Source organism: Durotheca rogersii (assembly GCF_024521655.1).
Source record: "Durotheca rogersii strain YMJ 92031201 chromosome Unknown GGS23scaffold_10, whole genome shotgun sequence".
NCBI lineage: Eukaryota > Fungi > Ascomycota > Sordariomycetes > Xylariales > Xylariaceae > Durotheca > Durotheca rogersii.
In genome coordinates, this window is record NW_026251241.1 from 855,724 (window position 1) to 882,893 (window position 27,170).

At 57.2% G+C, this 27,170-nt stretch overlaps 6 protein-coding genes across 6 annotated transcripts; 4 read left to right on the forward strand and 2 right to left on the reverse strand.

The window, feature by feature from the left end:
- The first annotated feature begins 822 nt into the window (after positions 1–822).
- On the forward strand, positions 823–3,254 carry GGS23DRAFT_57113 (uncharacterized protein). Its single transcript, XM_051516558.1, has 4 exons — positions 823–1,053; positions 1,121–2,140; positions 2,206–3,026; positions 3,086–3,254. The coding sequence occupies exons 1-4, from the start codon at positions 940–942 to the stop codon at positions 3,165–3,167; spliced, it is 2,037 nt and encodes a 678-aa protein (XP_051371895.1). The 5' UTR covers positions 823–939; the 3' UTR covers positions 3,168–3,254.
- A 1,919-nt stretch (positions 3,255–5,173) lies between these two features.
- GGS23DRAFT_568638 (clustered mitochondria-domain-containing protein) lies at positions 5,174–10,313 on the reverse strand. Its single transcript, XM_051516409.1, has 4 exons — positions 9,849–10,313; positions 9,654–9,770; positions 9,513–9,568; positions 5,174–9,439 (listed from the first exon to the last, which is right to left on the reverse strand). The coding sequence occupies exons 1-4, from the start codon at positions 9,871–9,873 to the stop codon at positions 5,819–5,821; spliced, it is 3,819 nt and encodes a 1,272-aa protein (XP_051371896.1). The 5' UTR covers positions 9,874–10,313; the 3' UTR covers positions 5,174–5,818.
- An 896-nt stretch (positions 10,314–11,209) lies between these two features.
- Positions 11,210–14,263, forward strand: GGS23DRAFT_57189 (uncharacterized protein). Its single transcript, XM_051516594.1, has one exon. The coding sequence runs from the start codon at positions 11,627–11,629 to the stop codon at positions 14,210–14,212; it is 2,586 nt and encodes an 861-aa protein (XP_051371897.1). The 5' UTR covers positions 11,210–11,626; the 3' UTR covers positions 14,213–14,263.
- A 3,846-nt stretch (positions 14,264–18,109) lies between these two features.
- On the forward strand, positions 18,110–20,198 carry GGS23DRAFT_57216 (ferric reductase NAD binding domain-containing protein). The gene is made up of 2 exons (XM_051516609.1): positions 18,110–19,040; positions 19,109–20,198. The coding sequence occupies exons 1-2, from the start codon at positions 18,357–18,359 to the stop codon at positions 20,168–20,170; spliced, it is 1,746 nt and encodes a 581-aa protein (XP_051371898.1). The 5' UTR covers positions 18,110–18,356; the 3' UTR covers positions 20,171–20,198.
- A 1,433-nt stretch (positions 20,199–21,631) lies between these two features.
- Positions 21,632–23,122, forward strand: GGS23DRAFT_568643 (yippee). Its single transcript, XM_051516410.1, has 3 exons — positions 21,632–21,835; positions 21,889–22,390; positions 22,579–23,122. The coding sequence occupies exons 2-3, from the start codon at positions 22,292–22,294 to the stop codon at positions 22,810–22,812; spliced, it is 333 nt and encodes a 110-aa protein (XP_051371899.1). The 5' UTR covers positions 21,632–21,835; positions 21,889–22,291; the 3' UTR covers positions 22,813–23,122.
- A 540-nt stretch (positions 23,123–23,662) lies between these two features.
- On the reverse strand, positions 23,663–26,261 carry GGS23DRAFT_57285 (uncharacterized protein). The gene is made up of 3 exons (XM_051516654.1): positions 25,710–26,261; positions 24,673–25,616; positions 23,663–24,594 (listed from the first exon to the last, which is right to left on the reverse strand). Exons 1-3 carry the CDS (start codon positions 25,791–25,793, stop codon positions 24,321–24,323), a joined length of 1,302 nt encoding a protein of 433 aa, XP_051371900.1. The 5' UTR covers positions 25,794–26,261; the 3' UTR covers positions 23,663–24,320.
- Between the last annotated feature and the right edge of the window lie 909 nt (positions 26,262–27,170).

A 27,170-nucleotide genomic window follows, 5' to 3' on the forward strand; every position in this document is an offset into this window, starting at 1 on the left:
GAGGTAGGTAGGTATCTAGGAGGTAGGTATCTGTCTGCTTATCATATGCCTGTATGGGTAGGTACCTAGGGAAAAAAGGGAGGAGCTATCGCGGTTGGGGAAGAGGGAAAAGAGGGGGGGCACTTTAAAATAATCTAGGAAGCGACGCGCTTCGGTAGGCGGGAAGGCGCCAGGCAGGGATGGGTTTGCGGCGAGCTCAGTTGGTATGAAGTTGCGTAACAAAGCGGGAGGCGCGACCGATCTACGTCCTTTTTTTTTTTAAATCGTTATTATTATTTTTTTTTAAACAAACCACCTCACCTGGTCCCAAGTCAATATTGAATATCACCACACACACACACGCACACACACACGCAACGCACGCACGCACGCACGTAAAAATCACCATCTGCACCAAATCGTTGCGCATCCCCATTCCACCACTGCGGCCCTACACGTACTGTATTGCGCAGTCCACCGTGCGGCGCTCTCGTCTGACCGAGCCTCTTTCCAGCGCATTTACTTTTAAGCAATCGTCCGACCGTGTTTGTCCCATTCTGCCGCCCTTCAACCTCACCCTCTACAGTGTGATCGTTGACTGCCGCCCTTCCGCCCCTGGCGCGCTTCACTGTCATCGCCCGCGTCAATACTGCGGTCGCCCCGTCCCCTTGACTCGGCGCCCTTATAAAACCCGACCTATCTTTCCCATCTTTCTCCCCGGTTGAGATCACACTGCCGCTTCCACATCCGCGACAACGGGGGGAAAAAAACCGCGCGATATACTGCCGACTGCGTCTTCAACTTGCGCCGAGTGGTTGATTTACCCGCGACCCCTCGCCCGCATCTGTATATCGTCATAACCCGTCTGTCCTCGAGGCGCCTCCACCCGCCGTTAGACGCGCCGTCGCGTACTATTTTCTCTTCCCCCCTTCCCCTCCCTTCGAGTAATGCGTATCCGCCATGCCTCCCTCCTCGAAGCGACCGCAGAGGGCTCGTCGCGCCCGCGATCCTAGTCCCAGCCCAACCCCGTTGGACCAGTCTTCGCCGTTGCGCCCTGCGAAGCGCAGAAAGAAGGTACGTCGTCTGCCCGCGCCTGCCCCATTGCCCGCGTTTAGCTGCTGACCACAGACTGCATGTTTAGGTAGAGGAACCCCAGTCGGAACCCGTCGAGGACGAGGGCTCGAGCCTCACGGTTGACAACATCGCCGCTGACGGTTCGACCGACGACGACCGGCTGATCACCCAAGTAACCCAGCATTTGCGAAGCATTCACACGCAGGCTAGCAAGGACCATGCCAATGCTATCCACGAGTCCAAGACCGAGGATATAGAGGCGTATGCCAAGATATCCGCGCAAGATTGGACCTATTTCATCAAGTCCTTATCGATTAACATCGGTAGAACTTCCGAGCCCTCTCACTCCCATCCCCCCACCCAGGACCCCAACGACAAGGACTTCGTCCATATCGACCTGGGCCCCTCCAAGACGTTCTCGCGCCAGACGGCTATCATCTACTACGATTCCGATCCTGGAAAGTGGTTCATCCAGGCGAAGGGCCGCAATGGACTCAAGATCGACAATGCCCCGTTTAAGAAGTCAGATGACCCACATCCCTTATCTAGTGGTGAGGTCGTCGAGATTGGTGGCATCGAGATGATGTTCGTCTTGCCGGGAAGCCTCGGCCCCCTTCGCATACACCCCATGTACCTCGAGCAGGCAGGCATCAAACCCTCGCGGTCGAGCCCTGTACGCGAAACGGGGAGGACCGCCCTACCAACTGTCCCGTCCGCGGACCATTCCTCCTCGCAGCCTGCTGCCAGGCCGTCTTCTTCCCGCGGCCAGCCCTTCCAGCAGCCGATCGCTCCCGCACCCCCCGATTACAGGCGGCCGGGAACACCCCCTTCGGCTAAGAGCCGCCCCCCCACTTCCCAGCAGAAGACGCCTACGCACGGCTCTTCTGGAACTATGATTATGAACCAGAGCGATGTGGACTTGAGCAAGGACGAGAATAAGCACATCAAGCCCCATTTCAGCTATGCCCAGATGATCACGCAGGCTATCCTCAGCACCCCCGAGGAGAAGTTGAACCTTGCCGGCATCTACCAGTACATCATGAACCATTACTCCTACTACAGGAACCAACCGCCATCCGGCTGGCAGGCAAGTCATATACACATACATATCCCGCGCCCGATTTGCAGGACGCCGCGCTAACTGGGCCCCAGAATTCCATTCGACACAACCTGTCGCTGAATAAATCCTTCATGAAGGCTCCGCGATCGACGGACGAGCCGGGCAAAGGTATGAAGTGGGAAATCGTCCCCGAGTCCCGCGAGGAGATGGTCAAGGTCGCCTACAAGGGCGGACGAGGTGGCCATCGCGGTTCTTCTGCCCCTTCGTCTCCCAATCAGCCTAGCCAGCTGAGCTACGTCACACAAGGGCCCAGGGACGTTTCAGCTCGAGAGCCCACATCGGCACGCAAGCGCAAGGCCTCGCCAACGGCTTCGCCGCCCCCCAAGTCGTCCCTGAACCTGTCCCACGTAACACCAGACCGCAAGTTCCTACCGGCGGGGCCCGCGAGCTTCCAGGACGGCAGTCCTCTCCCGCGCCGCAAGCCGCTAGATCTCTCTAGTTCGTTCGACGGCGCCGAAGCCCTCCCGCAGTCCCCACCGACCCTCTCGTCGTCGTACCTCCAAGATGAAGGTACCTCATTCGTGACCCCGGCGCCTCACCGTGTTCACCCACGGCTCGCACCCCCCAGCACGGCCCAGAGGCCGAGCCAGCACATGCCGACCAGCTCGCCGGCCCCGTTCTGGAAGTACGCTGATATCAACAGCACGCCGCTGAAGTCGATCCAATACGACGTGAGCCCCCTGAAGCCCCGCGGCTTGCCTGGCAGCAGCAGCCCCCCGCCCGCCGCCGGCGACCGCTCCCCGATTGCGAGCCCCACCAGGTCCACCAGGTCCGCCCGCGCGGGCCCCGAGTCGCAGGAAAAGGCCGCGGTCGTCGAGGAGGACGAAGAGGAAGGCTGCTTCGATCTGACCAAGTATGACAACACCCCCCCCCCCGGGAGAAATTATGCTAACGGTGATGGCAATAATACAGGGGCTTCCAGAGCATTGGTTCCTACCACGCCCCCGTACACTTCGGCGGCCTGGTCCCCCGAGCCAATGGCGGCAGAGCGTGAGATGAGAATCACTGAGCATCCACCGCCTCTCCCTCTCTCGGAACTACGAGGAGAACCGGGGAGGTAACGGACAGAAAGCGCCGTGAGCGAGCTCTGGACTCATTTTCTTCTCCCCTGCCCTCTCTTTCTCATATACATCGTGACAGTATCCACACAGCTTGTCACCTAGTTAGCATGGCATTTTTTTCCTCCCTTCATTCGGTCCGCATTTTTTTTCTTCCGACGGTGTTGACGGTGTTATGTCAAATTTGGGTTCTTTTTTCTTCTTTTCTTCTCTTCTTCCCAACATTTTCCATCTTCTCTTTTTCTCTTTACTCGTGTTTTCCCTTTACGTCTTTTGAGAGTTTCGGAATGACCTCGGGCGTATTACTGTGCGCGCGGGCGGTCTGATCTACCTGTTGGGGTGTTATTCCCCGGGCCGACCGGCCGTCGGCCGGCTAGGAAGGGTGAATGCGGGTCGGGAGGCGTCCGGGACGGTTTGACATGTAACAACAACACGACGATTTCGATCGAACGAAGGGCTCATGGGTTTACGTCTGTACGTCGGTCAGCAGGGCGATGAGGCGAGTGGGGACGATGATTAGGTACAAGACTTGGCGTTTTGGGTGTTCTTTTTTTTTTGCCCTTCTTTCTTTCTCTCTTTTCCTCCGGGGGGTGTGGGCGGGAGGAGACCTGTCTTGTCTTGATTTTCTCGCGCGTGCGTACCATTGCCGCGCGTAACGGAGTGGGAGCAACTCGAATCACACTTGGGGGTGCAAGTTCGGAAGTCGGGGAGGGGGGCAAAAAGGAGAGAGGGAGACGGTGTAAAATGGCGCGCGATGGCTCTTATCTGAGCTTAACCTGGGATCATTGCTCTTCCTTTTTTTGTATTCTCGCTCTGGCTCTATGTCATATTCTATTTTTTTTCCCCCGTCGCGTAGGGGAGTCAATCAGTCGGTCTCGTTCGGGACGGGGCTACCACCTCTCGTTCCCTAGGCGTCCCTATCCTACCTGTGCCAACACACAAGCCCACGCATCTACACAAGTCCAGAGAGCCTCCTCTCGCCTCTCTTATCACAGATTCCCAAGGATGTCTTACGGTATCGGGACTCGCGGGGGCGGCACTGTACAGTAATAGACGCATCACGTCGCGCGAATACATCGTACGTATGTTGGTGGGGGCCCTAGATCAATGGATGGATGGATGGATGGATGGATGGGCGACGGGTACTCTGACCGACCGACTGTCTGTCTGTAGTGTGTGTGTGTGTGTGTGTGTCCAACACTCGAGGGAGGACGGACGGGTGGAAGGAAATAGCATATACCTATACAGACTCCTCTAGCCCCGGCCCTGCCCTCCGCACTCTTGCGTCTTCTCTTGTCTGGCCCGCCGGCCTCTGCGTCTCGCGTGATACCGTGCCGTCGCCGACGAGGCCGGCTCCGGGGCGCCCCAGCCCCTCGGGTCCGTGTGCTATCCCCGCCTCCTCCCCCGGCCCGCTCTGCCTACGCCGTGTTGTCCTGCCCCGCGCCGCCAGGAGGAGCCTGCGCCGGGGCCGGCAAGCAAAGCAGGCGGGGGGGCCGGCCGTCCTAGCAGGAAGTAGTGGATATACCTATACAGAGTCGTCGGCACGCACGCACGCAACACAGCTTCCGCATGAGCGCGCGGCCGGGAGGTGGTGGCCTACGGCATCTCCTCTGTCGTCTATCGGGTGCGCGCCTACGGTAGGCGCAAGCAAAGTAAGTCAGCGGGCGGGGATGGCCGGGGAGGGTTGAGTGAAGATGTTTCTCGTATTAGCCCGGCATAAACAACTGGTTGGCAGGGAACACACACACGGCGACAGCGGCAGAGATAGCGACAGCGCTACATAGGGGCCGCCCCTCACCCTCACCCGCCTCTTCTCTCTCTCTCTCTCTCTCTCTCTCTCGCGCGCGCGCGCGCGCGTAGCTACGTCTGTCCGCCCGCCCGCCTGTGTATCCGTGCCGATTACCGCAGGTATGTAGGCAATTCACACCCGCGACCCCCATTCCCTCCCTGCCCTCCCTTTTTTTCGCCCATCCCTGGGTTTCCGCGTAAGCATCGTAATAAGTAACAACAACCGTTCCCTCTCCTCCCCCTCCTTCTAGTCTCGTATGTATGTATAGCCGACGCTGCCCCCCCCCTTGTGTATCGAACATGCATTCCTAGTAGTACTATATACACGAGAAGTCTTGCGTTTTTTTTCTTCTTTTCGGACTTCCCTTTATCCTCCACCTAGAGAGTTCCGATGTCCGATGACATAATCAAGTTTTCTTTTTTTTTCCCTCAACCGGACCTGTGGAGCTCGCCGAAGCCGGAAAGGGAGAAGAGACGAAGGGCGGGAAGGAAAAAAAAAGGGGAGGGGGGGGGCCCTTGAGAGCGATGTCACGTAATGCAAACCCACTCCGATGTCTATGCAAATGGGTCTCGGGAAACGAGAAGAAATTTTCTTAAATAAAAAAAAAAGGCGGGCAGATCTTGCCTCCGAGACGCCCCGAATCCGAAAATGTAGGTATGTAACCGAGGTAGTAGACCCTATGTTTCCATGTTTTCCCGTACCATCGTTCAAGGTAAGATCGTCGGGCCCTCACGGCCGCGGTTCGGGGCACCATCCACTTTCCCCGTCGCCCGCGCCCGTAACCTTTGTGGCCTTCTTTCACGACGGTACGCCGCCTACCCGAGTCTTGGGCGCGGTACGACCGGCGCGCTTCTTGGTGCTCTTCTTCTGGGCCGTATTTCCCTCGATGAACTTGATGAGGTCGTCGATGCTTCTAGCGTCTGGCCCATCCGAGCTCGGCTTACTCAACGTCGCCGACTGGGCCGCAGCGCCGCCGCCGAGGGCAACATTTCTAGCAGGGAACTTGATACCGGCTCGCAGACGTCTTGCCTGGGCGTCCTTATCTCGCTTGGCGATCGCGACAGCATTTTGGGTCAGCTGCTCTAGCCACGTCTCGGCCTCCTTGGTGTTGTTATTCTCCGGGCCGAGTTGGTGGAGGAAGATGTTGTAGCACTCGCGCATCTTGCCGAGGGCCGCCTTGGACTCGTTGTCCAGGGCCAGCGCCTGGGCGAGCTGGAAGAGGAGGCTCGCGGCGGGGAGTGACTGCTTGCCCATCACACGTTCGCATACGGCCAGAGCCTGCTCGAACCAGACGCGGGACTCGTGGTATGCTTGCATGTGTTGGAGCATGACCGCCGCGTTGTTCAGGGTGGTGATGGAATCCGGGTGGTCGGGGCCGTAGATCACCTTCCACAGGTCAAGGGCATGCTTGACGTACGCAAGGGCTGTCTTGCTGTCGCCGGATCCGTGCACGTAGAGGCCGAGGTTGAGGTAGTAGAGCAGCGTCTCCGCAGAGTCGACGCCCAGGGTTCTCTCTGATACGATGACAGCTTTCCTAGCTAGATCGACAGCGGCGTCCTTCTCCTCGAGCTGGTAGTAAATCTGTGCCAGTGTAGAATATGCTCGCGCAACTTCCGCATGCAGGATGCCGTAGATCTGCTCGTGAAGAGTAAGACTCTCCAGTAATAACTCTTGACCAATTTTCCGGTTGTTCTGTATGATGGAATGGCGCCCTCCTTCTAGCGCCTCGTCGGATATGGCGCTCTTCGGAGCCGAATCCTTGACGATGGGGACGACGTTGACAATGTCATCCGGAGTAAAGGTTGTCGGTGTACCTGTAGAGGCGATAGACGATGGGGAGCCCTCCCTCGCCTTCTTCTTCTTCTTCTTGCCTTCGCCATTACCGTGGCCGTTAATGCCGTTGATGATGGTCGGCGCAGCGGAATCGCTCGTGAAGGCGAAGGTCTTCGCCTCCAATTGCAAACCGAGCTTCAAGGCTACTTCGCGAAGAAGCTGCAGGTGCTTGAAATTATTGAACCAATCCGACTCTAAGGTGAACTTGAACCGCCGGGCGACCTGAGCCTCAACCTCCTTCCGGAGGCTCTCCGGCGCGACGCTCACGAAGGCGAGGTCGGCGTCGGGGTAGAGAGTCTTCAGGAACTCGTCGACGTCGGCGGTAGGTTTGCTATTCAAACCAGTTCCGAGGAGGCAATTGAGGAGATGGGCGATACAAGCGGAGGACAACGGGATTGGCAAGTATCGCAGGTATTTTCCCGCAGCGTGCTTGAACGCTCTCGATATCATCTCTTGCAGGCACAGATCCCGAAGACGCAGCAACCTAGGCCCTTCGCAAAGAGACACGATCTTACCGAGATACCGTATGTTGATGCCGCGCTTATGCATCATCTTGGTGAGCGATTGGCCATCCATGGGGAAAGGGAGGTCCGAGGCCTTGATATCGTTGACGAATTCGGGAATTACCGACTCTCGTAGATACTTGCACGCACCCCGAACGTCCTGCTCGTCGGCAGCTAGCTCTTCCTTTTCTGCGTCCGTTTGAGGGACCTGGCCGCTAAACACGTCCGGGTTGAGAGCAAAGTGGAATTCAGAAGCATCGATACGATCCTCGACTTCGGTCGCCGCGCCTTCTTCTTTAGCATCCTTCGGCTCCTCGGATCCCTCTGCTTTCTCTTCCCTCGTAGCCTTCTCGTCTGCCGGTACCGCGTCCTCGTTCTCCTTGTCGGCCGTTTGGTCGTCCTGGGTCTTGGATTGCTTCTTCAGGCGCGCGAGCTCCTTATTGACCCACTCGGTCCATTTTTGATTTCGGACCAACTCCACCAGCTCCGGCCGCAAGACCGTCATTCGGTGCGGATACTCGAGGTCGTTCTTTTCGCTCTCGGCCGCGGTGCTGTTCTCCTCCAGCCACAGGACGTCAAGCGGAGTGATACGGTACAAATCGAGGACGTATTTTCGGCCATCCGTGCCCATTAAACCCTTGGTCTCGACGCTTGCCTCGAGATCAAACCGCTTGCCGTCCTTGTCCCACACAGGATGCTTCTTGACCCTGAGCGCTTTGGACAGCTTTTCGAAGGTTGGCGCGAAGCGCTCGTCGGCCGCCACGATTTCTTTGCCTTCTACCGCGCCGTACTCTATCGAGTTCTCGCCGGGATCCCGTTGCTTGAATATTCCGGGGACGACCGTCTGGCCGACAATTCGCTTGCCGAGGTAGTCAACCACCACAGTGGCTGGGGTGTACAGCCCGTCGATATCAAGTTGGTTGACGGTGCGTACCCCGTTGACGTCCTTGCCCGTAGCGACACGCGCGGCGTCGTCGCCGCCCTCCGAGGTGAAAGTGCCGACCCCATCCGCCCCGAAGGAGAAGAAGACGTTATTGTAGACGAAGATCTGAGCGTCGCGACCTTCGGTTGGGTTGAGAGGTGTGACTTCTCCGCGAGCAACCAGGATCGCTCCTCTGGCGGCAGCATCGGAGTAGTCCGCGAAAAGCTTCGAGATAAACCGCTCTCGGAATACGCGATCCTGGATCGTTTCCTTCGGTAATTCCCGCGCCGACTGAAACTCCTCATTCCAGTCGCGTAAGGTATCCGTATTGTCAACGCCAGCAATCAGATAGCCCTCCTGCGTCCTCGTGATATCTGAGCTGTGGGCGCACAGCGGCGACGATTGCGGAGGGACTAACCACGGTGCCGCAGGGATGGCATTTGTCATCTGGAAGGTGGCGAGGGGATCCTTGACATTGTTGTATTGCAAGAGCTGCTCGAACGACTGCTCAAACGAGGGCGAGATCTGGGACAGGAGCGTTAACAACGAATGCGCGGAATGGCCCTTGGGTGCGGCTCGGGGCGAGGGGTCGAATTTGCTATTCGACGATTTGTTCACGTAAAACCCACCAATGTGGGAGGTGATCTGGTGCTGCTCCCCCTCGTTGGTGGTCACGAGGAGGTACAGCAGATGGCCCTTCTGTCTAAAGTGATAGGGTGGCGGGTGCCACGGTGACAGGGAAATAGACTTGATAGTCTTCGGGGCGGGCTCCTCCGCTTTCGGTATGAGGGTTGAGGGATTCGCGGGGGCATCAAATTCGTAGGCGCTGGCTTGGACATTGTCAGTGTCCTTGGCACTCGCAGTAACCGCATCGAAGAGGGAGATTCCCGGAAGAACCCCGTGCAGAGTATCGGTCCGGTCTCCAGCCGCCCCCACCAGGTCCCGAATCCGGATGACATGTATTCTAGCCTCCTTCTCGTTGTAGGGGTCCTCGACCAAGCGTATCTCGGCTTCGGGTCCGAGTCCCTTTACGTCAGAGACTTGCACAAAGTCATTGATTCGCTCACCAGCGTGCTCGAGGTGAAAGCAGGAGTATTGGAAAGCGGCAGGCAGCTCGATAATAGACTGGCGCAGCTCGTGGACTTGCTCCTGGGGGGAGACCTGCACAAGGATCAGACGCGGGAACGGAACAGGGGCCATCTTAAACCTTCCCCCCCCTAAAAAAAAGACTAACCATAACATGAATTTTGTTGGGTTCGCGTGGAAGATGAATGGTCAGGGGGAACAACGCTGGGTGGAGTCAGTAACACGAGAGTTCAAGATGGGCAGCAGTATGGCATGCCCGGAGGCTGCCAGTCTCGGTCCCGGGCCTTACCATCTGCGATCTCCCCGGCGTCCTCCCCGGCGTCCTCCTCGGCCTGTGCGCTGGCCTCATCCTTGACAGTCTCAGGCGGGTCCACTGGAACGTCGGCCTCCTGGCCAGAAGGTTGAGCTAGATCACGAGACCTCTTGTTAACATGGGACGGACACGCCCGTACAACAGGCGAGGGGGCGGAAGACTTGTGCGTACCGACAGACTTGGGGTCCTGAGCCATGGTGAGCCGACGGAGAGGAGACGAGAAGCAGAAACAAGTTCGCCCGTAAGAAGCTGGCAAGACGGCGTAGAATGCTTTGGAATTTTTACACGGAAAAGAATGCACGAGACCCGACGTGAGCTCAGCGGGGGGGATCCGGGGGGATCTGAGGGAGCAGCACTCTAGAGAGCGACGAACCCGGTCCGAGAAATAGTGTACAGAGGTAAGGAAAAGGGACGGCGGACCAATTGATCTCGCAACTATTGTTTGGGAGGCTGGTCAGGTTGACTCCGTGTCTGGGAGCTCGCAGTTGGTATGGGAAGAGAGAGTGAAGTAGGCAGGCAGAGGGAGAGAGAGAACATCGCAAGTCCAGTCCCATTGGTTATCATAGCTTTCTTAGTACCAGCACATTTCGAAAAATTTCAATTTTTTTTTTTTTCAACGGCAAGGAAAGCCCGACTGTTCCCGGACAGTCGGAGCTGCGGCGGTGGTCAGGCGCCTTGTGGGGGGAGGGGGGTCCTTCACTGGACCGCGCTGGGAGTAACATGGAGGTAGTGGGGTGCCAATCCTCAACCATCTCAACGCGAGAGAGGCCTTGGCAAGTACCTGTCCACCGCGAGCATGCCTGGCCGGTACATGGCACACCTTCGCACAAACTCGACAGAGGAGGCATTCAATGATACCCTCAGTACGTAACACTGCATAGAGGGGTGGGATGTCGCTGGGGCGCTGGAACTGCCGCCGTGCTCATTGGCTAGAACCCCTCCATGGCCGCTCTCCCCTCCTATTTCTGCTCTCAGGTTCGCCTTTCGGCGTGCTCCATTGTCTACTGTGTGAATGCGCTCATCTGGGCTTACTTGGGGGTTTGCTAGGGAGGTAGTTATGACTACGCCTCAGGTATGTTAGGTAGGTACCCCCTATACTAGATGGCCGCACGTCCCATGCATAGAAGCCCAGGAAGAAAGCCGCTCTACGGCCATGGAATTAATGCCTAGGCAGAGCGTCGATAGGGGTATTCACGTGTGGCTCTATAGGTTAGTTTAGCGAGCTGCCAGACCTTAGCACCGGATAGAATTAACACAGGATATATAGATACCCTAGGTACCTACACCTAGCGGACCCTAACTTAGGTACATTATGTACTTCGTATATATAAAGGCGCCTATCTCTGCTATGGGATTCATCCCTATCCACTTCACCCGAGGTTAGGTGCTACATAGGTACCTCTTGCAGGCTACGCCAGGCACGATAACAGCAGAGTTGCCGTCTGGAAGTAGAGCCAATGGGATTCCGTCTCATTACATAATCCGGCAAACAAAACAACCCCATTCCCAATTGAGAAACAAAGTAAACATTCCGGTAGGATCCCAGCCTAAACATAGGCGCGGGTGCGTAGGTTGGTATGTGCATCGTATCTATGCCTGCTTACCTACTACCTCCCTGCCTACGCATTTTACGCGATGCGCATCGGCGCCGCGTTTTCCCTTTGCTTGGTTGGTGGTATTCTCCTTTGGCTCCCTACGCCGCATCGCTATTATTGCGAAGCATCCCCTGCCTACCGCAGGGCGAAACCGTTTTTGACGCCTATTTCTACCGAGTTTACCGCGCTCTAACACGCTTCGCTGGTATGCTTTGGCGGTGCTGGAATCATCGCCGTCCACGGGGAGTGCGCTCCACCCGAGCTTATATGCAGTCTTAACGAATACGCGTACCCAATACGAAAATCCGTAGGCATTGCTTTGCAGTATACTAGCGGCCGCTGCCGCTCTCCGCCATGGCTCCCGACGAGCCCACCACCCCGTGTAAGCCTAGGCGTCTCGTGTCCAGGCCGGATAAGCCGGGCGACATCTCCCAGCCCTGGACCGCGGCGCGCTGCCAGCGCCTGCTTCGGCCGCTGCTCTCGCGTATTGCTTCTCTCAGGAGAGATGCCGCCGCCGCGGCGACACAAGTCTCCGCCGCAGATAACCTCACCCAGGAAGACGCGGAACTCGACGCGGCTGAGCAGCAAGGCATTGCCTACTGCGGATGGCTCAGGCCACGGAAGAGGATCCGCCTCACCTACTCCCAGAGGCGGTCTTCTCACCTCGAGGGGGAGCAGTCTGCGCCGGCCAAAAACCCCAAGGGGCCAGAATCGGCAACGTGCCTGAACCGACCCGAACCAAGGATCCCAGCGCCCGGTGAGATCGTCGCTGCTACGCCGTTGCTGCGACGTGCACGCGGTCACATCGTCCCATCCCCCGCGGCCCCTGGCCAGCCCGCTGCGAACTGCGACAATTCGGGCGCTGACGGTGGCGGTGAGCCACGCCGGAAGAATAGGCCGGTGACACGGCAAAGGGAACTTGATCAGCGCCTGGCAAAGCTACGGGCCCGGTCAACGCCTAGCAGGTTCGGCGATCTAGAGGCAATCTACAGGAGCCTGGAAGCGCTCCTAAAGGCGACGCGGTGCGATGCTGGCCCGGCTCGGGGCCCGCGGTCGTTCCTCGACATCTGTTTACGGAAAGTGCCGCAATACATCGGGGAGCTCGAGGCTTGGGAGAGGACGGAGGCTGAACACAACGGCACGGTATCTACGCTCGATGGCGTCGACGCTTCGGCGCATATATACGATTATTTGGACTCGATCGGGTCCAACCGGGGGTGGAGACACCTCAGAGTTGTCGTTCGGGCCGACGGACTGAACGCGGTCAGACTGGCGATCGAGGAAGGACTGTTCGACGATGACTTCTCACAGCTGCTACTTGATCTTTGCGTCCGAAGCGGCGCGTTGCTGGAGGCGGAGGAGCTTCTTGCGGCGTTGGCCGGCCGCCAATTCTCCGAGCCGAAGACGCCGGACAGTTCTTTCGCAGAGCTGCCCCATCTCCAGCCCCTGTCGGTGCTGTGGACTTTTGCTAACAAGTTCGATCGCCCTTCCTTCCTTTTTCGACAGTACTCGCGGTTGCTATCTGATGGAAACCTTCCGCAGGACTGGCTTACGACGCGGGGATTCGAGCGGGTATGGGTATTGGCTACCCGACGTTTGTCCATGGCGGATGCGGCTATCGATGCTGTCGCGTTTATGTATCGCTCCGTTTTATTACTATGTCGCCGTAGGCGCACGCCCGCCAGCGGGGTCGAGGCAGCCCGGCAAGAAAAAGACATGGCTATCGCCAACAACCATACGTTGATGAGTGCCTTGACGGTGCTCACCGCTATGTGTTCGCTGGGCGAGATTGAGCTCCGCTCGCCCAGCGTATCAGAGGCGGAGATCGCGAAGATAGGCCTCATCGGCGATCGGCTCAGGTACATCATCGGATCATGTTTAGCCCATCTAGAGTCGTCAAGGTTTACGCGGCACGGGTTAGGCAGAGACCTACTGCATATGGCGCTTTTCCTATCTTCCAGTCACGCCCAGAGTGACGCCATCAGCTCGCAGCTCAAACACATTGTCGAACAAGCTTGGCGTCAGAATGTCGAGCCCAAGTCTACGCGAAGAGGTCAGGCGAGACACCGTCTCAACGATATGGCCTCGTTCCTATCGGCAGTGGCTCGCAACTGCGGACGCGGCATGTCGCAGGCATCTCACAACTGCCTCGATACTATATTCGGACAGATCGAACGTCTCGAGCTCGACCGAGAAGTCGTGGACAGTTTGAAGGCGGTTGCGGCCTTCTCCCTGGCACAGCAGACCAACAACGTCAAGGACTTCATCTACGCCGAAAGGCTAGCCGCAAACCATTCCCTGGCCGCCGCAGGGAATGGCGCAGGCTCTCGTTTGGACTCGCGCTCGCTGTTCACGGGCTACCGCTGGGAGGAAACTATAGGCGAATGGGTGACGACAAGCCCCGTCATCACTCGACGACCACCCCAGACACGGGCACTGGCGAGGGCGAGGGGTAGTCCATCGCCATCCGCACCTAGTGTGGATCGTAGCATCAGCGACGAACAGGGAGCATTCCAATCCGAGGACGCGGTATGGGCTGACGCAGATGACGTTCCAAGTCTCGAAATAGAACAGGGACCAGAACCGAGCCTCTGCGAGGCCCACCAGGACCCTGTGGCAGTTGTAGCCGAGCGCTTTCGTTTGAAGAAACACGCACACCACACCAAGCCACGGGCGGCCACGGGCGGCGTCGCGTCGTCGACCTCCTCCTCGCGCCGGGACAGTAAAGGTCTCGGGTTTGCCTCTCAATCAGGATCTGCGTACCTATCGCAGGACGAGCTCGACTCGGAGAAGGAGAACCAGCAATGCGGCGTGGCCAATAAGCCAGGAAGGAAGAGCGTGGGGGGGACTGCGCGAAATCCTAAGTTGCGGTCGCGCCTGGCAAGCCAGAGAGGCAGTCTAAACGGGTGCGAGTACAGCGACGACGAGCTTTGCATGTGACGACCTGGTTGCTGCCCGTCGGGGAAGAAACGTTGCACGAAATTCTACGGCGGCATGCTGTACCTACACCCTGTTACCACCAGTGCTTATCTTCGCGCATACTCAACGTCCCCAACAGTCACTAAGTTCGGGACCGGGAGCGTTCGCATGTAAATGAGATGAATTCTCAGAGGGGTGGGGAGAGGATGGACTATATGAAGACGGCGTTCCGTGGGAACGGGATCTCGCATCCTGGGCGGTATCCCCGCCGTTGAATAAACAAGGTGTGCATGTGCACATATACTATAGATAGTCAGAAGCGGCGGGGGAGCCTCCTATGGCATATAGGTCGCATGGTTGATATTAGGGAGATTAAAAAAAGAGAACCTCTTCCGATATCAGGTCATAGTTCGTAGGCGGGCCATCGGTGGTGGGCCGATCGACGACCCAGAAATGGAATCCATGTGCTCATCCTTAGAGAAGAAAAACAACTGTGGAGATCGAGAGAGTCGGACGGTGAGTGAAACATGAAACAGGTCGAATTAAGAAAGTCGGTTCAACATCCTGCTCTTCTCCCTTTTCATTTTCAGGGGACGGAAAGGCGCTCAGCTATTCGTGGGATATCGAGCGGTACCGTGTTTCTTCTGCCATGCCAACAACGTTGGCCGTTGGCCCGGCCTTCTTCGAACACGAGGGGGGGGTGGGTTGAGGACGCTAGTAGATAAGTGTGAGGCCGTCGACAATGGTCTAGATCTGTCCGTTGCTCTCGTTTTGCAGCCGGTTTGCGATCGGTTTCGTGGCCAGCTGGTGATGACTTGAAATGCAATTCTGTCGGTTTAATGTTGGGCTTCGGTGTTTTGTTTCCGTTTGGGGGTGTATGGGTGTGTGTACTGCAAGGCATACATACTATGGGTGGTATAGCATGCATACCTGCCTGTGGTTCTACAGGTATAGCTTTGTTCTGCCAGCATCGGGTGTGCCTGGTGGGACATGACGAACGTAGACGCCACTATGCGTTGCGTGAGGGCACGTATTAGACTGGGAGGAAACTGACTTGGTGCACAATCATCGCATAAGCAACGTGAGGCTCGTAACGTGTCGAATGCAGAATACACGGTCTCGGGTCAGGGATCAGGGAAGGGTATGGATTCGACTAGAAGACTGGTACGATCCGCATATTACTACTTGCGTATGTGCATGGTAGCAATGTCGTCGTCGCGTTAGTCCGAAAGAAAGTGTGCTAGGCATACTCACCCGACCCTACCTTGCGGCCTTTTTTCCGTTTGAGCACGGCGGCACTGTCTGATTGGAAATGGGTGGTGTGTAGATATTCTCTCGGAAACGCAACAGCGCGTTTCACTATCGTCGGGGCAGCCTAGGCTCCACGACCACTGTAGAGCTATATATATTTGTTTTTTTTTTTTTTTTTTACCCAGGCAGGGTTAGGATTGGCCTGGGGTAGAGTGTGGTCGATGTGTGCGAATGTGAACAGACGGCGAGAGATGAGTTGTCCCAGGGTGTGTCTCAAATACCTAGAGGCGGGTTGACCAGGCCGTATGCTACAGCGTGCGCAGCGCGTGTGTATCTAGGTGGCTTCTCGTTGTCGTGTGGAAAGGGGTCGTAAAGGGGTCGTAAAGGGGAAAATAGTAAGATATCTTACTAGTACGTATGAGCACGTATGTACACGCGTATATAGCGCCACGATACAGTCTAAGCAATGGGACGGATTGCTTTCGTGGTGATTTTTCTCTTCTCGTCTCAGTCTTGACGGTACTCGAGTCAACGGCCGCGCACGCAGGATGCCTCCAGCCGGGCATGATTGGCTGGTGGGCGACGGCTCCCTGTCCCGTCTAAAGGCCAGTGCCGGGGCGGTGTCGAGCAGTGATTAGCTGCAGAGAATCCCCGTCCTCTAAAGCGGCCTGGGCTCGTTTCAAAAAGCCATATTTTTCGATCGCGATGCTTTTCACGGGTACGAGGCTGGAGAGTGCACAACGCATGGCACACTTGTATATACGTACGCGGGTCTCCAAGATCGGCCCCGGTCCAGTGCAGACGAAGGTGGTCGACGAACGGTGGAAGACTGGGAAGACAAGAGGATACTTTCCACCACCTCGGGTCTGGCGCGGAAGGGGGAAAAAAAAGGAAGAGAGCTGGCAGGGATGTACCTCTACCGCGTCGGGGCCTGGGTCGATCTTCCCAGGCACTCGGCAAATCTTTCTCTTCCTTCCGCAGCTAATAAACGTACCTCGCCTTGGCGCTCTGACGGCCCATCCTAGTCAGGGCTTGGCAGCCCACGCCAGCGGCGGAGGGGAGCAGAGGCGAAATTACCTGGCATCGGGCGCAGCATCCCACCTTATGCGGCGGACATGGCCCTGTCGAGATGCAGATATGCACTACGTAGTATATCGTAGTATATCGTACCTGTATACCTGCATCCCCGCGCATTCATGTGGGCTGTACCTGTACGTGGGTAGAGTTGGTGTCGTCCCGGTTTCTGCCTGCTTTTTCGATTCGCATGCGGATCCGATCACGACAAACGAGGGACGGTGGATGGGACTAGACTATCGGCGCCGGGACCGATGCTTTGGCAGGGAAAGAAAATTCAGATTTTCAGACCGGCGTGGTTTGTCTCAGCCAGCCTCTCCCCATGCGGCAATACCTCCTTCGGGCGAAGATAGACGGTACCTCTCGTGCCTGAGGGGGTGTACCTTGGGCACCACGTTAGCACGTAGGTAGTACAACTTAGGTACTTTAGGTACCCATGCGACTTGAGCCCTCCCTGATGTACCGAATATACCTAGTGTAGGTACCGCAGCAAGTATGCATGCGCACATTCTGGTCGCCTGCATGAAGCTTTTCCACCAGCGTCCGGAGGTTATCGCGTAATCTCTAGCGGGCGCACCCACGGCCAATTTTCTTCGGATCTTCAGGGGACGGCCTGCGATGATTGGTGTGCGATACCTACCTAGGTAGGTAACCCTACCCTGCATCAGGTACCTGACTGCCTGACTACCTGTGCCTACCTGCGTGTAGGTACCTGATGTACCTAGGTAGGTATCTAAGGTAGGTAGGTACTTATCCGGGTACTGCCCGGGTAACTGGCCGCAGAGGTACCTGCAGAGGTACCTGCTTACCCGTGAGAAAACCGCATAATAGGTGCGTCCCCTTCCCCTCCCGCCGCCAATCACCGGCACTGATCGCCAGGCCAAGCCCAGCCTACGTAATCCGCCCATGCCCCAGGTTGGCTGAGGCACCGCATATGTCTGTGCTGCTACGTGGTACGCGGCCGTGGTGGGTCCCCCCCGTCTGCTGGGTCCTCCCCCCTCTACCAGCCCATGCGCCATTCTCTCTCGTGCGGGCGTTGTATTATCTCGAAGGCCCACACTCCAACCCTCCACCCTCCTAATGGGGCCGCCGGTGGGCACACCTTGCTCAGGACCCAATCCCGCTCCCTATCCCATATATCTCAAGCGCAAGCGCTGGCTACGGAACAACACCACCACCTCCTCCTCTCTCTCGACCTCGCCCGCCCCGATCCTCCTGGCTTCTTCCCGTCACGGCTACCTTTCGCCACATTCCAACCAAGTTATTCGCGTTCTCTCTCTCTCTCTCTCTCCTCCCCTGCCAGACTGACCGGGGGGTTGATATCGCCAGTTTTCATTCATTTCTAACAAAGCCCTTGTCGTGTGTTTCTTTGAGAAGCACTCTTCCTAGTGGGCACATCCTTCCTGAGCATCCAGTCGCTCCTTTCAAGCCAGGGTCACCATCTAAGCGCCCGAGGACGTCTATTGTTATAATACAAACTTGTCCGGCACTACTAACCTGGCCCTTCTACGAAGCTCCCCACCCTCCTCCCCTTTAAGCCGCAACAGGTTGCCGTTCAGGAGACGACTCGAGCCTCGTTCACTTCGACTTACTGGCAGCTGGCTGTTACTTGCCTTCGTTAAATCGCATCGGCCATTCGAGTTGACCTTGTTTGGCTGCTGTCTTCGTACATTCCCTATATTCCGCGGCGGGAGATTCCGAGAGGCACGGCTTCCTATTCTGTTGCGACGATTGTCTGATCCTAGTGATCATCGATTGTGCGGCTATTTATCGACTCGGGGTCGGGATTCCGAACGGGCTGGTTTCGAGATCACATTCACTTACAGCCGTAACACTCACCATGTCTGGAGCACCGGCGCCCGGTGAGGGGCAAGCGGCAGGATGGACTCCCGCGATGGAGAACGAGTCTCTCTCCCGCTATCTACTGATCGTGTGCGGCGCCGTCTCGGGTGCCCTCGTAATATGGCGTCTAACTACTGGTCTTGTCCGGTACATCCGAACGGTCACGAGCCTCACGAATAGCACACAGCGGTTTTACGTCCGTCCATCCACCAAGTCTTCGTGGATCAAGAGGAACATCCTTTACTCTCCTCTCTTCAGGAAACGTCACAATCGCGAATTTCAGCTGAGCAGCGCCATCAATGTCGGCACACTGCCTACTCGATTCCAGTTCCTCTTCCTGCTGGGTTACCTGGCTACCAACGTCGCGTTCTGCGTCATCAACATTCCTTGGGCCGCGACCTACGTCGATGCCTGCAGGCAGCTGAGAAACCGGAGCGGCACGCTAGCCACCGTCAACATGATTCCTCTATTCATCATGGCCGGTCGGAATAACCCCCTCATCGGCCTTCTCGGCATGTCGTTCGACACCTTCAACCTGCTGCATCGCTGGTTTGGACGCATCGTGGTGCTGGAGGCGGTATGCCACACCTTCGCGTACTGGGCCGGATCGGCAGCTACCAACGGATGGGCCGCAGCCTTGAAGAATTCGGTTACGCGTCCATTCCTGATGTGGGGTTTCATTGTAAGTTCTATCTACCACCCGCCCCCGCCCCCCTTTTTCTCTAGATGTATTTCGCTAACATTGTGTAGGGCACCTGCGCTTTCGTGGCCATCTTTTTCCAGGCTGCTAGCATTGCTAGGCATGCCTATTACGAGTTTTTCAAGCTCTTCCATATTGCGCTCGCCGCGCTCGCGATCGCTGGTCTCTGGTACCATCTCGACCTGGGAGAGATCGAAGCCATCAAGTGGTTAATCCCCGTCATCCCCATCTGGGTTGCCGATAGGTTCCTCCGCATGGTACGCGTCTTTTACCACAACATCGGCAGGGGCGGGACGAGAACGCTGGTGGAGGCGCTGCCCGGCAATGCTGTTCGCCTGACGGTGACGATGGCACGGCCCTGGACCTTCCGCCCTGGCCAACACGCGTACTTGTATATGCCGGCCATCAGCTTCTGGCAGTCCCACCCCTTCTCCGTGGCGTGGAGCGAGGAAGCCGAGGATTTTACTGCGGATAAACTAGCTATGAACCGCCAGGACGTGCTCGCCATGCGCAAGACTAGCATGTCATTCATCATCCGAGCCAGAACCGGAATGACCAACACGTTGTACCAAAGGGCCGCAGCGTCTCCTGATGGCCGGCTCCTAACGACGTGTTTCGTCGAAGGGCCGTACGGCGGAGACCACATGATGCATTCGTACGGCACGGTGATGCTTTTCGCGGGCGGTGTGGGCGTGACTCATGCAGTCCCCCACGTTCGAGACCTGGTTGCGGGTTTCGCCAACGGGACGGTGGCGACGCGGAAAGTGGTGCTCGTATGGATCCTGCAGAGCCCCGAACATCTCGAGTGGATTCGGCCGTGGATGACGGAGATTCTAGCGATGGATAAACGCCGAGACGTACTGCGCATCATGCTATTCGTGAGCAGGCCGCGCTCGACAAAGGAGATCCACAGCCCCTCGTCTACGGTCCAGATGTTCCCCGGCAGACCTCAGATCGAGCATCTCATCGCGTCCGAGGCCGAGCACCAGGTTGGGACCATGGGCGTGACGGTGTGCGGACCCGGCGCGTTGAGCGACGAGGTCCGGCAAGCCGTGCGCCAAAACCAATACGGCAGCAGCATCGATTTCATCGAGGAGGCCTTCTCGTGGTAGAGGGAGCGTTTGCCGGGCTTAGTTAGCACCCCTGAGCCCCTTGGAAACTCAAGATCTACATTTGGGAATCCAGATCTATTCTGTATAAGACGGGTGTTACGTTTGATTGTATATTTCCTTTTTTCTTCAACCCCTTTTTCCTTAGTGCGAAAGCAGATTCATGTAAATATTTCGTCCGCGGCGATCGCAGTCGATGCAGACTGTGCATGGCCATGACCGGATAGACCGATACGACCAGGAGCGAACCACCACTACAGACGCCCACCTTGGGGCAACCCAATAGCGAATTCCCCATGAAACCGAAACATTGTGCGGCCTCGTTAAAATAAGAGAAAAAAAGATGCACGTAGTGGTATTTTTCCTCGCTCCTGAGTGATTTTGAATCCGGCTTATTTGTGTGTGTTCGTCGACGCATTACACGTATGCCTGGATGTTTTGGGTAGGACGGGAAAGCCACACATATTCCTCCTATCTAGCTCACCAGGCGAACACGACCCGTTTGTCGGGGATAGTTAAGCAAGCACAGGAGGTCCGTGACGTTACGATTCGAGTTCCGCTACGGAATTCTTCCTAGTCGACTCGCAGCCGATAAGCGGGATGCGGGGGTTCGAGGTTGTTGGACTTGTTGTGCCTGGCCTGCATTGTACGCGTAGCAAGTGAGGCTTGGACGGATCATTTACGTGTAGAGAAGCTTTGGGGTGCCCTCCCCCTACCCCCCCTTTCTCCCCAGTGCTACCACACGGATCGAGATACGTGAGCGTACCGATACGAGGGGTGGGTTGCATCAAGAACCTAGAATGCGAGAAACCGTATAGTGCCCTGTTTTTCGGCGATAGCTTACGTGTGTACTTTAGGTGTGTGGGCGCATACATGGTAGCGTATTTTAGCTGGCGCCGTGCGCGGGCAGGTCTACGGCGACGGCATCCTAATACGCCACGGCGGGCTCCCGCTATACCACGGGCGCCACGTGTGCTGAGCGTGCCGAGTAGCTGCTAGGCCTTGGCAGGATTGGGTCGTATCTCTGGGCCGAACGCGGCGCTGCGACTGGCCGAGCTGTAGTCTTGTGTGTGTGTGTGTGTGTGTGATCACCCTCAGGTAACATTCTACGGAAGAGTTGAGGTTTTCGAGCCGGGCCGGCGGTAGGGATGCTGTACCTGTGTTGGGGGCAGTCCACATATATTAGGGACATACCTCCTATATAGAGAGGTACCTCTATATACTATAGGCAGGCACTTTATAGAGGCAATATGTGCCTACCTAACCTTCGCCTATAATGGGGTGTGGACTGGCACCCACGAGGTAGATCTCAGGCAGGTGTAGGTACCTGGTAGCGGTAGGTTAGGTACCTATCTACCTACATACCTTAGGAAGGCAGGTACCTATCATACAAGAAGGGCCGGGTTGAGCGATGGAGGCTCGACACATTAGGTACCTAGGAGGTATGGGGGGCCCTGTATGTACCCAAGGTGCCTAGGCATGTATATAAATACGAGGCACCCAAGGTACCTAATCTACAGAGGTGCCCGGGACAGACATACGAGAGGTTATCGGATGGTGAATGAATAGGAGGTTCTTATGTAATGCCATGTGGAGAGATTACATCAATCACTTACGGTACCTCTACCTACCTGTAGGACCGTACCATCCCGTGTCAGGGGCCTTATCGTGGGTACATCTGGAATGTACCTATGTCTTTCCAGGCACTGACGTTCGTGTAGGCCAAGAACCTGGGGGAAGGAGCCCCGGTGGCTTCGATACCTATCACCTCTCGACCTCACATCCATCAACAACCTCCCGCCTCCGCCGCCTGCGCCAGCCTCACCACCTACGCCGAAGGTCGCTCTGAACATCGATCAGAACATCGCTTTAGCACATCTCGGCGTCTCATTCTCATTCCCCCCCCTCCTCACGACGGCTAAGCATCTTCTTTCCTACACGCAAGGCTCTACCCCACGTCTGGCGTGCCGACTTACTTTCCATCATCTCGCCCCGACGCCCACTAACCCACGCACTCATCCGGCATTACGATACACGCAGCATACCGTGGTACTTGCCACAGGGCTCTAACCAGACCACGGCGAGATCCCTCACTCGATTCTACACGCACACCTTGACGGCACCATGGGTCTAAAGTACAACACCTACCTTAACAGCAGCAAGATTTACGGATGCAAGAAATGCAAAGCTCACCTCGCTAACCACGAGGAGATCATTAGTCGAGTACGACCTCCGTTTCTTCTTCCTGCTTTCCTCCGCCGAGCTAACATCCTAATCTGCATCCCATGACGCACTTTTCCCCTCCTCTCTCACTCACGCACGCCCTGCCAGATGCCAGACAGCCAGAAAAAAAAAACCGAAGATGGTGAGAGCCTCGTCTGCTAACCTACCGCTCTCGCGCACCAAAACAGAACTTCCGCGGCCAGCACGGCAAGGCCTACCTCTTCAACACGGTCGTAAACATCGACGAGGGCGAGCCCTCGGAGCGCAGCATGACCACCGGCCGCCACATCGTGCGCGACATCACCTGCAAGCAGTGCAAGGAGACGGTCGGCTGGAAGTACGACCGCGCCTACGAGTCGAGCGAGAAATACAAAGAGGGCAAGTTCATCCTCGAGGCCGAGCTGCTCTGCAACGTCAGCTAGACGCTAGCTGGGCGGCCTTCGATGTTACCGGCCGGACTAGAGCCAGAGCGGCCGGGCCAACGAGTAAACGGTCCGAAAGTATCAACGACGCCAGCCTCACCCCCATGGCTGGCGCCACGTGATCATCATTGGTGGCGATATTATACGTTTTAAGAGGTTAGAGATAGTCAACGCGTTGTGTTTCCTTTTTTGGGGGGGGGGGGGGGGATTTGAAGCATGCATCGGCCAGGCGTTTGCAGGTTTCCAGAAGGTTTGCTTATTTATTCCGCGGGATCTTGGCAGCAGGGGGAAAGCGACAAGGAAACGGCATTCACCTCCCCATACATTCTCGTGCGCGCTTCCGTCAGCACCTGAGGCCGGGGGGGAGGTTGTGGTGAGCCTATGGCAGACTGTCCCTAGAGGTTAGGGGTTAGACGAGCGGCTACGGGCTCTTTCTGAGCAGTCTTCTTTTGGTTAGGAGCGGCCCTCGTGCGGCTCCGCAGTGAGTTTTTTCTTTTCTTTTTAATCTCGACATCACTAGCAGAATAGATTGGGAACATCTCCTAGCTGGCGTGCCCCTTGCTTCTCGGGAGCTCGGTACATCTCGTGTGAGTGGGCTCGTAGCGCCGTAGAGGAAGCCGTAGGTTTGTCTACGCGTCCCATGCCAACGTAACCCACCAAGCATGTCCCTACGCATCCTGGAAGGCCCTAGTCTCGGAGCAGGACGGGTCTGGTCTCTGGCTCTCAACTTCTCCCCTCCTCCGTGGCCTGGTCGATTCTACACCCGCGCAGAGGGATATGAGGCATGTTACGTCCAAATCGCAGACACGCAGGACACCCATTCACTCGCACCATCTACGTCAAGGGAACTCCCCGTAAAAGGGGGAGAGTAGCTAGGCAAACTAGGCAAACTGATTTGATTCCAACGTTCCCGTGCGTGTATGTCTAGCGTAGCGGTACAAACCCATCCGAAAAAGACTCCCCCCAGCCTTAGCCATACGAAGAGAGAAAAGAAAAGCAAAGAATTCTATCTCGTTATCCTATCCAAAGGCGGGCGAGCGTCGGCAGTGGCTAGTAGTAGGTAGTAGCAAGCGTGGAAGCAAACGACGCAAATCGGAATAGAAAAGGTCGATTAAGCGGATGTGTGTGTGGGGGGAGCGCGTTCGGCCATAACCCTCGTGTTGGTACACAATAATGGAGACAGCAGAGGTTCCCCCCCCCCGGCCAAAAACAAGGATTGACGGCGAAAATATATATGACAACGCCTTCCAACGCCCAGAGATGATGCAGGAACACAGACACAAACAACACCTCCCTACCCTCAGACGACAGCGATAAAAGAGCGCTCGGCAACCCCTATTCGAACACGCAGCCTGCCCTCGCTCTCTTCCAAAATGAGTGACCCGAGCCGGGCCCGTCGCGCTCGTGCTAGGGCCCCGCGGACGAATGCCGGCGAGTAAGCATATTTACGTTAACCAGCAAGCCGCTCGAGCAGTAAGCCCGCGTCGTAGCTATCGACCAGTCCGGCTCTAGTTGTGCTCGATGGGCTCCTCGGGGAGCAGCTCCTCGACGGGCTCGTCGTCGGCCGGGCGGAGGAACTTGAAAGGCGGCGAGACGACGCCGTTGAACAGGAAGGTGAAGTAGACGAGCAGCGCGAACCCGACGACCTGCAGCCACTTGAACGTCTCCCAGCCGAGCCCCAGCGAGGCGATCCAGATGAACAGCGTCCGGCACGTGTCGATCGTCGACCGCGACGTTGCGCTGACGTTGCGCGTCACCGACAAACCAAAGTAGTTGAAACCGCTAATCCACCTGTTAGCAAGAAAAAAAAAGGGGGGGGTTCCTTGCTTCGGCGGGAAGAGAAAGACGGGGATAGCTTACCTGATAGAGACCATGATGAGGAGACTGGTGGACCAGACGACCTGGTACTCCGTCATCTGGCGGAAGCCCTCGACCATGTCGAAGATGCCGTACCGGCCGGCGTCGGTCCTGCCGATGGTGAGGTGCAGCACGAGCATTCCGAGCAGGGTGGCGGCGAGACCGAACAGGCCCTCCCAGCCGACAACCTCGATGGGCTCGATGTTGGAGCGCTCGAGCAGGAACTCCTCGAGGACAAACTGGGTGGCAGTGAAGATCTGAGCGCCGGCGATCAAGGTGACGCCGAGGGCAGCACGGAGCGCGTCGTCGGTAGTAGCGTCCTCGATGGCCTGGCCCAGGACCTGGCCAACGACCTTGACCCTCGTGTCGGGCCAGATGACGCTGGCGAGGCCGACGAGCGCGACGCCGGCGACGACGCCCACGAGGGACACCCACTGGAACAGGTGCAGCTTGCGGTGCAGGAAGACGACGCTGAACAGGCCGACGAACAGGACGAGGGCGCCCCGCGTCATTTGGTAGATGGAGGCGGCGACCATGAGCAGGCCGGCGTTGACGAGGGTGGTGCCGATGATGTCGCTGAAGGCGGGCAACGCCAGGAGCAGGATGCCGAAGCCCTTCAGCAGGCCGTCAGGACCGCGGGACGCGCGGCGGCGCTTCGTCGAGGGCTGGATGAGCGCGTTCTCGGAGGTGACGCTAGCGGCGTCGTCGTTGTCGTCGTCACCACTGGCGCGGCCGGCGGCGGCGGCGTCGCTGCTGGCAATCGGCTGGTACCCCTTGGCAGCGGCTGCCCTCCACTCGGCGAAGCGCTGGTACGCGACCCTCAGGCCGACGACGAGCCAGATGCCGGCCTCGCCGAAGAACATCTGGGCGGTCTGCAGCACGGGCTGCTCGAAGAACCGGCGCTTCGCGGGGTCGGGGTCGTCGCAATTCCGGACACATTGGTTATCCTAGACGCGCGGTGCCCACGAGGCGGGCAAACGCGGTTAGCTACGCGATCGCTCTCTTGGACGCCCCATCTATCCGTCTCGCGGCAGGCCTACCTGGTACTTGGTCAAGAGGGTGTTGCAGACCCCGGTGAGCAACATCATGCCCACCAAGAAGGGGACGAGCGCCCTGGACGTCATGGCGACTCGAACCGCGGGCGATTACAGCGCTCTCAGATCGGGGTCTCGTGACGGAATCAGAGGCAGCAACAAGACAGGCGGAGACTAGAAGAAGGCTAGTCCAATGCACACCCTCCTTCTCTACATTCGAAGACTAGACAGGTAATAGATGCTTTCCAAAGTAAGGAACCAAAGAGGACAAAAGTGATGATGGATAGGTCAAGTTAGAGGATGGGTTGAGGGAGCTAAGAGGAGCTTCCGAGATGGCAATGTCCCCTCCGAGAAGGGACGGGGAACCAGTCTCAGGTCGGTGTCATGATTCGGGATTAGGGGCGGACAAGATGACGAGTGGCTGATAAGCTGACGAGATAAGGGGCGCCCTCGCACATTTACGCCATCCGCCCGTGCCTCTCTCGCTGCATGCACAAAGCATGCAATTATTCGGTACCCAGGGTACGTACGAGGTACATGCCTGAGGTAGAGCCGCAGGCTGTCCGCCGCTTGGGTCAGCTGCCTACCGCCTTCGCCTCATTTGTTCTATGGCAGTGGAATCTACGGGGAATCTGGAGAGGCAATGCCGGATACAGGGGTTTCCGTTCGCAGGCATTTACCATAGGCACCCTAGGATGTTACCCTAGGAGGAGGTACCTACAGCTCGGTGCATGAGAAGTACCTACCTCTCCTTACCTTGGGTGCCCATCCCATGCAAAGCACACCGACTGTTGCATAAATACGTGTACAAGGTTATAAGGCGCACCCAATATTCGCAGCGTCTGATGATTTAGGTGGGTATTTCTACCCCCCTGGCGACGAATCCGCGGGCTCAATTCGGCGCCGTAACGCGACCCTCTCTCAGCTTCCACCTCTGCCAGGAAGGACGCGAGGTGGCCAGGGGACTTAGCTATCAGGACCAGATTTCGCCGCTGGGTCTGCCTACGAAGCACACCTACCTAATGGATGGAGATTTATTATCGGGTACCTGGGGGCTGGGCTGATGACCCGAGCGCGGGAGACGGGGTGGTTGGCGAGAAGACGGCCCCCCTCCGTCTCGCGAGCCACCTCGTGATCAGCGAGCCGTCTGCCATCCGCCCCCTTTTCGCCGTCACATGCGTACGTCGTCCCGCCAGCCACGGTTGCACGCTGAATCTCCCTCCCAAGTCGCCTTCGGCACCTGCGAGAGCTTAGCTACCTAGGTAGCCAGCTAGCTTGTCCCTAGTTCTTGCGGTTGGCGGACCGCTACTGCCGACATACATAGTAGGCGAGCGTTAGAGCACCTGTGAAGAGAGAGAGGGGAAGAAGAAAAAGAATCACTCTCGAACACTGAGAGGTGTACTAGGGGATTGCTAATTTAATCCCGGATGCTCAGCTGCCTGCTCATAGGACCTCTACGTATGCATG